Genomic DNA, 16,508 nt, shown 5'->3' on the forward strand with positions numbered 1-16,508 from the left:
TTCTGACATGGAACTGTAATATTTTTGTGGTATAATAAATCCAAACTTCACATTACCATGAAGTAGTTAAGCATGTTTCATTAACTTAAGTATGTCACTCAACTTTTCTCTTTGCAAATTTTTATTGTATAAGACAATTTTTAAAACTAAATCCTATTCAGAAGATGATTTAAAAGTTAATTTCTAGATAGTACCCCTCCATTCACTATATTGAGGATTTTTGAATGATCAACACCTGGTGATTTTCAAGAGATGATAGAGTATTTCCTTTTTTAAAATTAAATTTTAATATTTTTATCAGTAAAAATCTCTCCCATTCCACGGATTAAGAATCAAAGAAAATCAAAAACTTTATTCCATGAAGTCAAGCAAAAAACAAATTTCTGTGCTGGTCACATCTAAAAGAAAAAAAAATACACACACACACACACACACACACACACACACACACACACACACCCCATTCTGTACTCTGAGACTCTCATTTTCCTATCAAGAGGTCAGGACTCTGAGATTGTGATTGACCACTATGTTAATCAGAGTTCCTACTCTTTTAAAGCTGTTTGTTTCCACAGCATTGCTGTCATTATGCAAAATATTTTCTTGGTTCTGTTCACTTCAATCTGAATTAATTCCTGCATTTTTTATAACACAGTATCATTCTATATGCTATAACCTGTTCAATCATTCTCCAGTTAAAAGGCACTCCCTTAGATATGAATTATTTACAACCCCAAAACACTATAAATATTTTCATTCTACCTTAGTTAAAATTTTTTTCCTTAGGAATAATCACTTCAATAATCTACCCTTCCCTAACTTCCCATCCCTCCCTACCTTTCCTTTCCATATTTACCAGTAGAATGAAATGTAATTAAAATGCATTTTATGAGAATTTTCCCTAACCTTTATTCCCCCTCTTCTTAATGGATTCCTCTTTCCCTTCTTTTCCTCTTTTTTTAAAGAGCCTTAAGACTTTACACAACCACTCTAAAACCTATCTAAATAAACTCCCTCTTATTATCCCTGATGATAAGAGTTCGGACGAGACATATGTATCATAAAACCCTACGACTATTGGGAAATAATGTTGTCTTGCATCATCAAACATTGTAACTATTGAGTATTTTGGTTTATTTTTTTTGTTAGAGGATGGATTCAATCTGGAGTAGGACAAACTTTTTGTCTTTCCTAGAAATAACCATGCATTAAATGTTCCACCTACTTCACACATTTGTTTTGGGGAGAAAGCTTTGTAAACCTTAAAATACCATATGGTATGGAGGTCATCTCCACATAGATGTTTCACTAGTGCCTCAACCTTAATGTATGAAACTGAGCTTTTTATCCATGTCCAAAGCCCTGATGTTCATTGTAATGGGGAAATCAGAGGTAAGGGAGAAGGAAAGCCAATTAATCATGAAGTTTTATTAATCCATTTCTACCTCATTTATTAAGTTTCTTCACTTTTCTCTATTCCTATTGCCTAAAAGTAGTAAAGTATAATGGGAAAAGCATCAAATTTGGAATCAATGGATGATCTTGGTTTCAATCCTATCTCAAATCATATAAATGTATCCATTCTGGTGCCAATTTTCTCATCTGTAAAACAGGGGAATTGACTAGCTCTATATCTTCCTTACCATTGATTTTAGAGCAAGTATCATACCATGTAACTCTGAGTGCAGATAAACACAAAATTCCCAAGTGCAGGCCAAAGTAGATTAAAATATTCAACAAAATAAGTAAAAATATAATAAACACAGATCATGTTAATGTTGTTTTCTAAGTCAATATACACTTTTGAACCCAAAAAATGGCCAGTGTCTCCTTACTGGTTATTGATTAAAATTCAAACTCCTTTGATCTTCATTCAATGCTCTCCACAATCTGGTGCTACTCTGCCTCTCCTACTTTATTGCATATTACTTCCCCAACACACTCTTTGCAACAGTTAAACTGTTTTTTTGTGGTTTTGTTTAAGATAGTATCTCAAACGTTTTCTCTTTGTTGGTTGCCATCCAAGTCCAAATTCAATGTTACTTTCTCCACAAGATCTTTCTTGATCCCTTGCTGATCTCCCAGACTTCATACCAAGTACTTTGTTCTACATGATTATAATATATTTGTTTTTAATTCTCTGTTGAAATTCTCTGTAATTATATCTGTTATCAATAATGATCTGGAAGGACTTTTGGGAAAACATATAATATAACTCTCATTTTACAAATGATGAGATTAAGGATCAGATAAGTTAAATGATTTGTTCAATATCACACAAATAATAAGCTGAAAATCTGGAATTTAACCCCAGATGATATAATGTCAAATTCTAAAATTGTTTCTATTGTAACTGTGATGTGCTCATCTAGACTGGAAAGCTGCATAATATTATGGAACATTTCTTCTTACTGTCTGCTTTTTAGTTATATTTAAGGGTAAAATGATAAAGAAAAAGTACAAAGTTTGAAAACTATCTGCGTTATTGTTTTGAGAAAGTATTTAATGGAAGAGAAGTTCAAATTATTGGCTAAAATTGAAATTTTGTTATTTCTCTCATTTCGTATTAGAGAAAATAGTTGATATGATAAATGTAATTTTTCCTTCAATTGTGCTAAAAAATATTTATATCATCCAGATTTCCTTCAACCATTGCCTCACTCTTAGCTGATTCTTCTACTTTTCCAGTCCTTTCAGAAACTTGAACAACTGTAAATATTAACTCTGACTAGCTAGTCCAGTTTACTGTATATTAATAGGAACGAAACATAAATGCAAATAGTTATTTCTATTTTACATTATAATCACTCAAGTTGGTTAAGTTACTTAAAGAGTTACGTGTGAGTCTCAAGTTTCCTTGCTTATAAAATTAATTCTTTATTATCCTATAATTTGATACTTTATCAGGAATTCACCATTTAAAATCATTTTGCTTAATAGGAAGAGAACATTCACTAGATCAAGTTTTATCAAAATCTACTTGCTAAACAAGTCTATGCCCATGGAAACAAAAGAGGACCAAAATGTGACTTGGCACAAAGCTTTAATCAATACTAGTTAGGCTACAAAAACTCATTATACTTTGATATCTTTCCCTATGGTTTCAGGGTCATACCACATCACTTCAGAAAAGTACATTTCTATTTGATATCAAAGATTAAATTGGCTTCAGGGTGATATTCCTAAATTCCAAAAGAAAATTTTAAGTAAAAGTAATGCAATATTTATTAGGCAATTATCCCATTTGACCCTTGAGATAGTACTCTCTTTAGCCTGTCATACTTTATTGTGATTTCTAGATGGTCATTGTCTTCTGAGGACCTGATCCCACTATGCTAGCAAAGCAGACACTGTCAGAGGGACCAAGGGAATTATCGTTCATTTTTAATATATTTTATAATTACAAAGATGTTGCTCATAATCTTGTGAGGTACCTAGTACAAGGATAATTCCCATTTTATAGATAGGAAAACTGAGACTTAGAAGTGCCTTGCTCCGAGATCACTGAGCTAGCAAATATCAGAGAGGGATTTAAAACCAAATTCTCTGAATCAGAGGGTAATAGAGAAGTCTAGTCTAACATCCACATTTTTCAGATGTGGAAACAGATCCAGAAATGTTAAAAATGAAAATATTTCCAAATATTTTCTCCATCAAGTCTACCTTGATTTTTCTCCAGCAATAACTTTTCTGTAAAACTCACACAGCAGCGTAATTTCTATCTTTTCAGTGCTCTTATAGTAAATGTTACAGATAGCTCTGTGTCACATCCTCCCACCTTGTGAAAGATAAGGTACACAAAGGTAGTATAAAAGTTCTGTATCTCCTTCCGGTTCCTACTGCAGTGTTTTGCATACAGAAGGTACTTAACAAATGTTTATAGCATGCTGGAACTGTGTCTCTTCTTTCTTGAAGCTACAAGCGAGGAGACCAGGATTTCTCTTCTCTCAAACTCTTCCCAGTTCCACCCCTCAATGTAATACGGAGTATTCAATTTTTCACCAATAAGGAAAATCTTAAACGAATACTTTGAGCCAAGGAGTACATATAGAATTATTAAGTCTAGGTTTCCACAATTACTAATTGTAAAGAGTATGGGCAAGTTTCCATATCTTGGCTCTTTATCCATATGTAAAGTGGGAATTATTGCTTAACATTGAGGTTGAGCTGAGGGTGATTTAAAAAAAAATACACCTTAAAACACCATATAAATGCTTTCTAGAATTCTGAGTGTGATTATAGGATGAGGATATTGACGTATAATTCCCAAGAATCTCTTTGGCACTGAAATCCTGAGGTAACAGATTCCTAGATCTAAAGGGAATTTTGAGATCAGAGAGTCACGTGCTCTCATTTTACAGAAAGGAAAAAGGGAAAAGTGAAGCCTGGAAAGATCAGGTAAATTTGCCCAAGGCCATTTAATAAGAATTAAATAGAGAAGATTGGAATACAAGAGGTCTGTTGGCAAATTGAGCTCTTTCCACTTCAGATAGGAAGTTCTGCCTTAGGAGAACAGGGTAACGGAAAAGAATTCGGAAGGGTTAGGGTACAGAAGAGGAACAGTGGTTAGGAAGAGAGGAGGCATCTTTAATACCTTGGGATGCTTCTCGTAGTAGTACTGCTGAGTGCGGATCCAGCGCCCCACCAAGTGGTCACGCACAGTGTGCGCTAAAGCGAAAAAGTAGTCTCTAGGGGTGGCCACATTCCGATCCTTGACAAGAGTAAAGTGCAAGTGCCGATTAAAGCCCTTCTTCAATTCCGTCACGTTCTCAACGCCCACGATGCCGCGGATACTAATCTGTTTGCGCTTCTCCTGATCTGTCAAAGGTTTAGCCATTGCTGCGGAATGGAGTTCTGTCCGACACCAAAGAGTGCCAGGTAAACTTACCTAGCTGAGAGCGAAAGAGGTGCAAATGATAAACTGTGGGGTAGGATGGAGCTCGGAGAGAATCCCTGCGGTCTGAAGCTGGCAAATTTTGAGACTCCGCCTCTGTGAGTGATGGCACTTCTGATTGGTGTTCTGCGCTGCCCTGCCCTCCACATTCTAGCGGTTAAAAAGGAGCCCTCAAGAGGGAGGGGTTTCCAGGTAGAGTAGTTGTTTAATTAATTGATTTAGTGAGCAGCAAGAAATCCCTTTACTTCCAAATTTCTGCTCCTCTGACTGGGTTTCCTGTTCCCATAGAGACATTGCCTGCTGTGAAAAATGACCTAGATGTCAAAAGAAGGGAAGGTATTCCTGAAAGTGACCCCGGAGATCTTCCAGTCTAATATGCAAAATAGAAGGAACATCTGCATGGTTTTTCATCTATCTTCCTCGCCTGGATTAATTTTAAAGGGATTTAAAAAGAATACTTGTGTTTTAACGAGATCAGATCTTAAATTTGGTTTTTCATTGAAACTCTCCTGTTGAATCATCAAGAATCACAATTTCCTTTTTTCCCCCCCAATACCAAACAAGTGTTTGTGGGCATATGCATTTAGAAAGGATTAAATGAAGACTTTCAATTATGTACTCCTTGGCTCAAAGTCTTTTTGTTTAAGATTTTCCTTATCGGTGAAAATTGAATACTATGTTACACTGAGGGGTGGAACTGGGAAGAGTTTGAGAGAAGAGAGATCCTGGTCTCCTGGCTTGTAGCTTCAAGAAAGAAGAGACACAGTTCCAGATTTTCTTCAGTTCTTCAAATCAGTCAATACATATTTTTAGAGTGCCTATTGTGCCAAACACTGTCAAGTGTTGGATATATAAAGAAGAGACAGTTCTTGCTCTTAGAGAACTCATAAAGGAGGAAACAATATGTAAACTACTAGGTACATATATACAGGCTAAACTGGAAAGAAGCAGTAGAGGGAAGGCATTAGAAATTGAGGATATTTCCTGTAGAAGTATGAATTTTAATTGGAACTAAAAAAACAAAGCCAGGGAACTCAGAAGGTGGAGAGGAGGCAGAACAGTTCTATTTATTTGTGGAGTTTGTAAACCAAAATGCCTAGTCAGATGCAGTATTTTGTTCCAGAGGCAAGGAGATCTAGTATAATTTGATCACAGATTATGGGGAGGGTGTGGTGGTGGGAGGGCAGGTTATGAAAGACCCAGTCAAATGTCAAACAGAGGATTTTATATTTGATCCTGAGGTAAAAGGGACTCCACAGAAAAGTTAAGACTCTATGAAGAGACCACTATGATCTAGATATCATAGTGCTGTCCCCTTTCCACACTGATTTCTTTCCAAAGTCTTTCTTTTCTTTCAGGGATCTGAAAAGAAGTTGGAACCCAGAAGACTAGGATCTCTCTTCACCCAAATTCACAACTAAGAAACAGAGCATTAAGTAAACAATCTCCACCAATGAGAAGAATCTCATGCAAATAGGCTTATATCCTAGGTTACATATGATTATAAATAATTTCTTTTCTCTACATTTCTATAGGGATCAGAGGCAATATACTTTTTTTTTAAAGATTTTTCAAGGCAGTGGGGCTAAGTGGCTTGCCCAAGGACACACAGCTAGGTAATTATTAAGTGTCTGAGGTCGGATTTGAACACAGGTACTCCTGACTCCAGGGCCGGTGCTTTATCCAAAGCGCCACCTAGCCGCCCGGCAATATACTTTTTAAAGAGATACTCAGATTTAGAGCTGAAAAGAACTATGGAAACCAATTGGTTCAGTGCTGTTTTTAAAGGTAAGGAACCTGTACCTAAAAAGAGTGATGAGATGTTTCTTTTTTTAAAATTTTCATTTGTTTGTTGGTGAAATTACAAAATGATTTCATAAAAGAACTGGGACTGATAGCTGGGTCTTGGCTCTGCTGCACAATTCATTCATACACAGACTTTTGGTAGGGGTTGTGATAGGGGAGTAAGTTTGCGGAATTACTTCAAAAAATGTGCTTAATAATGAAAGAAGGGCCTCATTAAAATGGTTCTACTATCAAAGTTTGTATGTGGAATAACTAAATTAAGTCAATAAATCAATCAATAAACATTTATTAAGTATCTAATCGAAAGCATCTCTACTTCTATGCCTGGGATACTAAGTATTACTGGATAAAGTAATGAAATTGAGCCATTTTCTCTACACCATAAACTCATGGTGTAACCCTATCTGTGTTCTTACCACTTCTTGGCACTTCCTTTATTCAGCTTCCATTGATTGCATATTTAATTCTCTATAACTGCTATCCTTAGCATTTTTTTTTCTCCTCAAGCCCCAACCATAAAAGCCATTGCTTTTCCTTCCTCTCATGTACAGCAGATGGCCCAGTCTCCATATTTCACTAAGGATACTGAAATCATTTATCTGAAATTTCTTTAACTTGTCCTTTCCTCAAAGCATCTTAGCATATTTCTTTTTTAATTAATATTTAATTTGTTTTCCAATTATGTATACAATAGTAGTTTCTACCTATCATTTTCCGTAGGGTTTTGAATTTTTAAAATTTTTCCTCCACCTTCCCCTCCCTTTCCCCATCCCCCCCACAGGAGGCAGTCTGATAATCTTTACATTGTTTCCATGTTATACATTGATCAAAATTGAATGTGTTGGGAGAGAAATCATATCCTTGAGGAGAAAATAAAATATTAGAGATAGCAAAATTATGTAGTACATAAGATATTATTAAAAAAATAATCGAAGGTAATAGACTTTGGTCTTTGTTTAAACACCACAATTCTTTCTCTGGGTGTGGATGGTTTTCTCCATTTCAGGTGCTCTACAATTGTCCTTGATTATTGCAATAATGAAATGAGCAAGTCCATTCAGGTTGATCATCACCCCCAAGTTGCTGTTAGGGTGTACACTGTTCTTCTGGTTCTGCTCATCTTGCTCAGTATCAGTTCATGCAAATCCCTCCAGGCTTCCCTGAATTCCCATCCTTCCTGGTTTCTAATAGAACAATAGTGTTCCGTGACATACATATACCACAGTTTGTTAAGCCATTCCCCAACTGAAGGGCATTCACTTGATTTCCAATTCTTTGGTACAACAAACAGGACTGCTATGAATATTTTTGTACAAGTGATGGTTTTTACCTTTTTTGCATGATCTCTTCAGGGTATAAACCCAGTAGTGGTATTTATGGATCAAAGAGTATGCACATTTTTATTGCCTTTGGGGAATAATTCCAGATTACCCTCAAAGAGATGCACTTGCAGCTCCACCAATAATGTATTAGTGTCCCAGATTTCCTACATCCCTTCCAACATTGAACATTTTCCTTTCTGGTCATATTAGCCAATATGATAGGTGTGAGATGATACCTCAAGTTGCTTTAATTTACATTTCTCTAATCAGTAATGATTTAGAGCAATTTTTCATATGACTATGGATGGTTTTGATTTCCTTGTCTGTAAATTGCCTTTGCATATCTTTTGATCTTTTGTCAATTGGGGAATGGCTTTTTTTTAAAATAAATTTGACTCAGTTCTCTCTATATATTAGAAATGAATCCTTTGTCAGAAATACTTGTTGGGGTGGCTAGGTGGCACAGTGGATAAAGCACCGGCCCTGGAGTCAGGAGTACCTGAGTTCAAATCTGGTCTCAGACACTTAATAATTACCTAGCTATGTGGCCTTAGGCAAGCCACTTAACCCCATTTGCCTTGCCAAAACCTAAAAAAAAAAGAAATATTTGTTGTAAAAATTGTTTCCCAATTTCCTACATTTCTTTTGATCTTGGTTACAGTGGCTTTGTCTTAGCATCATTCTTAATGCATTCCCCACTTACTAAGACAAAGCAGAGGTGTCATGTATATAAGGTTCTTCTACATGTACATTTTTTTTCCCATTAATCATTATATTTTAATGTTGAATTTGCTAGGGAAAGATGGAAGGAGATTGCCACTCTAAAGTAGTGATACCCTCAAACAGCAACAGGCTCTATTTCTTTCTAAAAGACCTGTCCTATTGGATATCTCATTCACTGCAGTTTTTCAATGTAGTTTTTCCTTTCATGGCTCAGACATAAGTATCTTATGTCAGTTCTGGCAGCAGGAGACCAAGATAGTTGCAGTTTCTCTACCTTAGATTCATGTTCTCAGTTTTGAGCAATATTCATCTGCCTATTAATAGAACTTCTTTGCACACACAGTAGCATAAGCTATGAGAGGCACTGGTGGTTTCTTGTAACTATGGAAATAAGCTACCCAAGTTCCCAGGAAATAAACAGGCAACAAGTCACATTTGCAAAAGCAAAGAAGGGGAACTGGATCTGCCTGTGCTAAATTGAATTTATGGAAGATATAAAACTAGTTGCCTCTGTGAGAACTTAAGGAGAAATGTAATAATTGGAATGAACAAAAAAAATCCTTTTATTTGTTTTATAGGTTTTTTTGAAAGCTGCAGTGATTGTATGACTTTCCAAAAAATCCTAACTTCTATGTCCACACATGACAAGAATGGCATAACTTAAAAGAAATAGTGCCAAATTTAATTTCCATCTTTCTGGCACAATCTGTAATCTGATATAGGTAACATTGTTTGGTATCAAGTTGGTTGCATCATCTTCAGAATCACCATTTTATTGCAATTGCTCCTGTCAAGTAGAGATAACATCAAAGAATAGTCCATGAGCTTGAAAGGAGGTAAACATGGAAAAATTGAGAAGGATGTCATGTTAAGGATGTCATGGTCAAATTTTGGAGGGTTCCTTTTTCTCATTGCATGTTGGTATGGCATACTCATTCTCCTCTTCAATCATATAGATATTATCCTCAACAATGTAGACATTATCTTCAATCATGTAGACATTGCCCTCTGCATAACTGCCATCTTCAAGGGCAGTCCTTTCAGCCTCATTTCTACTACCTGCCAAGAAAGTCAGACTTACACTTGGCACTTTTTTTCTGTTATAGAAATGTCCTTTCAAAGCAAAGCCAAATAAAATCAGAATGAGAAGCACTTCAGCAAAGACACCAACTCCAATGAATATTTTGTCCTGTGTGGTCACCAGTTTTTCATATAGGATGACCATTTTGTTTTCATACAAGTAGTCTTCTGGACTTTCTGTCACTGTATCATTCTCGCCAATTGGGATACCAGGCTGTGTCCAACTTTTTCCATCTGGTGTTTCTGAGGGTCTGGTTGTCACTATGTCCAAAACAGGAGTGGAAGAAACTGAGCTTTGATCCTTGGTGGTTGTCAACATTGGATGAGTAGAAGCAAAGGATGTTAGGGTTGTCAGCGTGGGGTGAGTAGAAGCAGGGGTTGTTAGAGCAGTAACAGTGGTGGCCTTGTCAATCATCAGTTTCACTGTGACTTTCTGGTCATTAAACCACCCAGAAAATTCCACCCAGCAGCAATATAACCCAGCACCTGCCTCTGTCAGGTTCTCTATCGTCAGAGGCACAATCCCTTCAGAAAGGTTTTCCTTTAAATTGTACCGGTTGGAATGTTGAAAGGTCATCTTGTGTCCATCTGTCCAGATGATTTCATTCGAGCACTTAGTCAGAGGACACCATCCCCAACCCCAGCACATGGATGTGACACCTCATGCACTGAATATGTACAGGGCAAAGTAACAGATTGGCCCACTACTCCTCTCACAGTCTGTCCAGACAGAGCAGGACCTGCTGCAAAAGACACCATCAGGATGTAGCTGAACAAGCCAGGAAGACCCAATGGTACTAGCTTTAATGAAGTGAAACTCAGTCAGAAGAAATGCCTTGTGATGCCATTAGCTTCTGGTTTCCTCTGCACTTCTCTTATCTACTTCTCTCTCTTCCTAATAAATAAACAAACAAACAAATAAATAAATAAATTTATTTATTTATTAATTAATTGCATGTACATTTGATCCCATTTTTCTGTCCTTTCTAAGACCCTGTTGTAAGCAATCTTTACTCTTCCACTTTATTGACTTTTCATCCATTACATCAATATTTATGCTCAGTTATCTCAAATCTCACAATCTAATTATTCCAGTTGTCATCTCATATCTTTTGTTAGTATTAAACTTCTTGAAAAATTTTCAATGCCTTATGCAAGTTCCCAACAATCATTTTCTCCTTAAATATTTGCAATCTGGTTTCTATTCCCATCACTCCACTGAAGCTACTCCCTCAAAGGTGTTGAATGAACCAATATTTTGTTTTGATTTAACCCTTGCCTTCCTCTGCCTTATTTAAGACTCTTTGTATAATACTTTACCTAGGCCAGGCTACACACACACACACACACACACACACACACACACACACACACACACACACAGACCCTTGGGATTTGTAGTCCAGTGGTTTAAAGATCAATCTCTTCTTGTGTAATCAATGTGGCAGAAAACTGAGAGAATAAATGTATTATTGCTCATAGTGATTAGAGAAAGTAGATTTTATTCTGAATCCCAAAATAGAGAAACAAAAGAGTGATAGTTTAGTATTGGCCAACTTCCATTCCTTTTTTAAAATTTTTATTTATTTATTTTCATCCATTTGTACATGCATATTTCCAAGTTATAAAATTTCCCCCCATCTTTGCTTCCCACCCCTTTCTCCTCAGCAGGTTTTCTTATAGAACAGTAATATTCCATAGTATTCATATACCATAACTTGTTTAGCCATTCCCCAATTGATGAGCATCCCCTCAATTTCCAATTCTTTGCCACTACAAAAAAAAGCTGCTATGAAAATTTTGGAACATGTAGGACTTTCCCCATTTTTTACAATTACTTCTGGATATAGTCCTAGAATTGGAATTTCTGGGTCAAAGAGTATGAACAGTTTTATTGTTCTTTGGGCATAGTTCCACATAGCTCTCCAGAAAGGCTGGGTCTGTTCACAACTCCACCAGCAATACATCAATGTTCCAATCCTCCCACAATCTCCCCAACAGTGATCATCTTCCCTTTTGCTCATTTGGGCTAATTTAATAGGTATGAGATGACACCTCATTGTTGTTTTAATTTTCTTTTGTCTGATCAATAGTGATTTTGAGCATTTTTTCATTTGATTATATATAGTTTTAATTTCTTCATTTGAAAATTGTTCATATCCTTTGACTATTTATCAATTGGGAAATGACTTGTGATCTTATAAATTTGTTGCAATTCTCTATATATTTTAGAAATGAGACCTTTATCAGAACTGGTTGTGAAGATTGCTTCCCAGCTTTCTGCTTTTCTTCTCATTTTGGCAGCATTAGCCAACTTCCATTCCAAACAATGGTAGAAAATGTAGTTTTCCTATAAGTGTAGAATAGAGTTTTCAAGAGCTTATCCATTTTATAAATCTATTTCTGCAACTCAGGCTACCACTAGTCCCAGGGCAATGGTTTAAACTTTGAACTAAAGGGGCAGCTAGATGATGTAGTGGATAAGCACCGGCCCTGGAGTCAGGAGTACTTGGGTTCAAATCCAACCTCAGACACTTAATAATTACCTAGCTGTGTGGCCTTGGGCAAGCCACTTAACCCCGTTTGCCTTGCAAAAAAAAACCCCCAAAAAATAAACAAAATAAACTCTGAACTAATCTATATAACACCTGCTTACTAAATCAAGAAAATTTTTATGATCTGTTACCTGTTTTTATTTCATGTATTTTTTATCTTAATTGTCTCATCACGTAAGCTACATATAGTTGATCTCAGGCATGAATATTTCATTATGTATAATTTAAAAGCATACCAAATGTGCAATGGAGTATGAACCTGAGGGATTTGTGTAGGTTTCTGTGTAGATTTGAAATGTGTCCCTTTCAGTGTGGTAACTAATGGAATCTGGGAGGCAAGAACTTGTTAATGTTGATTTATTTTATATATTACCCATAACCCCTTTAATAGTATCAAAAGGCAGAGAACCTTTGGAATCTAGGACTTTTAGTATGCCCCTTTGACTGTAAACTTGTACACCTACCCTCCCCAAGGTACTAATTCACATGGACTATTGTGGTTAAAACATCTTTCCATTCTCCTACATTAGAGAAGAATAGGGAAAAGAAAGGGAAAAGGAGGGTCAAGTGAAAAACAATATTCAAAAACAGTCCATCCTTATCAAGTAAATCTTTCTGAAGTCTAGATTGGAGATAGTATCTGAATAAACAGAACCCTTCCCATCCTGAAGATGGTATCAATTCATCTTATATATGAATTTTGGAAAGTGGAACCCTGACCAACATAGTTAGTTGTTTGACTATTGTTCAGGAGAAGTAAATCTAAGATGCAGTTAGAGGAATAGTTTGCTAGTTAGAAGCAGTTTGAGGATGGGATAGGATAGAACAGAAAATTCTTACTATAGTTGCCTTGTCCTTATTAGTTTGAGGGATCATATGGTTGTGTATCTAGAACAATGTGGTATTATAGTCCCCATGTCCAAATTGACAATGGAGTCGCTTCACAAACTCAGTCATTCTCTTTGTGACATCAATCTGTTTAGTTTAGCAAAGGTCATATGATGCTTCCAATTTTGAATATCCATCAAACTACATGTAGTGAGAGATACTGGCAAAAATTCCTGTTTCTGACCTAAATGGAGAGTATTTGAATTATCTGATCCTTTTCTCTCCATGGTCAAATCTCCATAGGTGAATCCCAAGCCCCAACTTTCTCTGGAACCAGTTTATTTTAAAATCATATCTGACTTTTCTTTTAAAAGGTCCTCTCACAGAATATGACTAGAAGTCACATAGGAAAGACCCCTCCCCCTCCCTTAGAGATTTCCTATTACTGGATTAAAAACCACCAAAATTCAATGAACTCACTTGTAGAAAGTATAATGTATCAAGCAAAATGTCAGTTGGAAGGAAATGAAAGCAAATAAACAAAATTCCTTATTGGTACTTAATTGGATTCAATGAAGGGAATATCATGCTCTGAAAGTCCTTATTTACTAATCAAAGGCCTAAAAAGTTCAAGTTTCAAAGTTCAAGAGAGAATCCTATATTCCTTGATTTAATCTAGTAAGAAAAGTCCTTTTTTTTTTTTTTTTTAGGTTTTTGCAAGGCAAACGGGGTTAAGTGGCTTGCCCAAGGCCACACAGCTAGGTAATTATGAAGCGTCTGAGATCGGATTTTGAACCCAGGTACTCCTGACTCCAGGGCCGGTGTTTTATCCACTATGCCACCTAGCTGCCCCCCATGAGAAGTCCTTCTTTCTATATTCTCAAACTGAGTGAATAGTTTCAAGTGAATTCAATCAAGTATTAAATATTTGCAATATGCCAGGTTCTGTATTCAGTGCTGAGATTTGCAAGGAAAGGTACTCAAAAAGAATTTCCCGGTCTAATGGTGAAATAACACAGAAACAAATATGTTCAAATAAGATTCATGAACAAATAAGATCCATTTGAAGGAAGCCAGAAGTTCAAGATGAGAAAGGAATGGAATAATCAGTAAAAATGTGGTGAGAAAATGGTGTTTTGTTCAAGGAACAACAAAGAGGCCAACATAACTATATAAGTAATTACCTGAAGGAGAGTAAATAGTAAGAGGACTAGAACGGTAGGAGAGAGCTAGGTTATGAAAATATTTAAAAACAAATAGGATTTTATATTTGATCATGGAATAATAAGAAGCCACTGGAATTTATTGAAAAGTGGAGTGATGTGTTCAGACTTGTACTTTAGAAAAACTAATTTGACAGCTATAGGGAGATACTTGAAACTGGGAGATCAATAGTCCAGATGTGAGATAATGAGGGTCTGAAGCAGGGTTATGACAGTATCAGAGGAGAAATGGGGACAAATATGAAAGATATTGTAAAGATCTAATTGTTAGAAATTGGCAACTGATTGGATATAAGGCAGAGCAATAGTGAAGAATAGTGGTTGTATGCCAAAGGCAGCTAGGAAGATGGCGGTGCTGTGGACAGACAGTAATAGGAAATTTAGGAATAAGGGAAATTTTGTAGGAAAAAACAATGAATTTAGTTGGATATGTTGAATTTTATATATCCATGGAACAACCAGTTGAAGCAAGACTTAAGGTGAGGAGAATGCTTGGATAGATTTGAATTAAAAGACTAATTGAATCCTTGGAACTGATTACACCACCAAACAAAAGAGTATAATGGGAGGAAAAAAGAGGCCCCAAGACAGGTCCTAGACAATATCTATGATTGCTTGTTTAGATTAGACACTGAGAAGTCATATAGATAGAAAGAGAACCAAGAGAGACTTGTGCCTCAAACACCTAGAGAGATTTGACTATCAAAGAGAAGTCGATTACAGAGTCAAAGTTGCAAGGGGAAAATGAATATTGAGAAAAGTCAACTCTGGCAATTAAGTGATCTTTGTAAACTTTTGGAGAGAGCAGTTTGTAATGAATAACGAAGTCTGACACCAGACTACAAAGAAGGGAAAAAAAAGAGTAAGGATACAAATTGTAAATTGTATTCTCAAGGAGTTTAGGAATTAAAGAGTTGAGTATTACAGGAGAGCTAGCAAGATTGACAGATCAAATAAGAGGCTTTTAAAAAAATGATTGGAAAGATATGGGTAAGCAGCAGAGAAGAAACCAGATTAGAGAAAATAAGGTTGATCGAAGTGGGTATTCTAGTATAGTATATGAGATTAAATGAGACTGCTAATTGATTTGAAGGACTTTGCCTTGGTAAAGAAGTGTCATCACTTCATGTAAGATTGGGATGAAGGAAGAAATGGTGGCAGAAGGTATCTGAGTGATGTGAGATAAGTAACAGGGGAAAAGAGAGAGCACTTGAATGGCCTCTATTTTTTCAGTGAAGTATGAGGCAAAATTTTCAGAAGGGTGAATAAATTCATATGAATAAGTAAGTTGCTGATCTTCAAAGTTAGGGTGTTTGTAGGTGAAGTGGTAATTAATTTATAAAATTATGTAATAGGAGCTGGTATACCTGGGTCTTTGGGTACTCAATGGGAAAGACTGTGAATGGCAACAGAAAATGTAACAATCACACAAATCACTGAGATAAGCAGCAAAAGTGGTGTAGAGGGCAGAGGCAAGATGGAGAGATGCAAAGCCAAGATGTTTCTGAACTCTTCTCAGTTTTCCTTGAAAATAATGTTAAATCAAGCCTCTAAACAGATTCTGGAATGACAAAACCCACAAAAAGATAGAGTGGGGGCAGCTAAGTGGCACAGTGGATAGAGCCCTGGAGTCAGGAGGACCTGAGTTCAAAGCCAGCCTCAGACACTTAATAATTACCTAGCTGTGTGACCTTGGGTTAGTCACTTAACCCCGCTGCCTTACAAAAACTAAAAAAAAAGATAGAGTGAATCAATTCTTCAGTTCAAGGTATCTTAGAAGGACTTCAGGAAGTATTTGTCTCACTTGAGTAAAAAGCCCAGTACAGGTAGGGTGAGGGCAAGCCAGAAGGAGGCTCTTAACTACAGCACAGATCAGAAACTGAGGCCCCTAGATCTCAGCTCAGCAGGCCAGTGGAACCGAAGAACAACTATGAGGGCTCTATTCTCAGTGCAAAAAAGCATATTTCAAGTCCAGCCCAGCACAGGGAACAAGACACCAGCACCTGAGGCCCCAGTGAAGCAAGCCAGAAAACAGATCATTGCCCTCAACACAAGAAGCTTGGAACTGCATCTCCTG

The 16,508-nt window shown here is 36.4% G+C and overlaps 2 protein-coding genes across 2 annotated transcripts in view; both read right to left on the bottom strand.

The window, feature by feature from the left end:
• The window catches only part of PYGL (glycogen phosphorylase L), a 48,421-nt gene extending 43,436 nt beyond the window's left edge, over positions 1-4,985 (bottom strand). Inside the window, exon 1 of the mRNA XM_074213466.1 lies at positions 4,595-4,985. Within this exon, the coding sequence (XP_074069567.1) occupies positions 4,595-4,837 (243 nt within the window). The 5' untranslated portion in view covers positions 4,838-4,985. The remainder of the gene's footprint in view (positions 1-4,594) is intronic.
• Positions 4,986-9,596: 4,611 nt separating this feature from the next.
• The window catches only part of LOC141504533 (hepatitis A virus cellular receptor 1 homolog), a 32,790-nt gene continuing 25,878 nt past the window's right edge, over positions 9,597-16,508 (bottom strand). The window contains 2 exon segments of the mRNA XM_074209601.1: positions 9,597-10,488; positions 10,491-10,626. Of these exon segments, the coding sequence (XP_074065702.1) occupies positions 9,629-10,488; positions 10,491-10,626 (996 nt within the window). The 3' untranslated portion in view covers positions 9,597-9,628.

Source organism: Macrotis lagotis, chromosome 1, assembly GCF_037893015.1.
Source record: "Macrotis lagotis isolate mMagLag1 chromosome 1, bilby.v1.9.chrom.fasta, whole genome shotgun sequence".
In the NCBI taxonomy this organism is placed as follows: domain Eukaryota; kingdom Metazoa; phylum Chordata; class Mammalia; order Peramelemorphia; family Peramelidae; genus Macrotis; species Macrotis lagotis.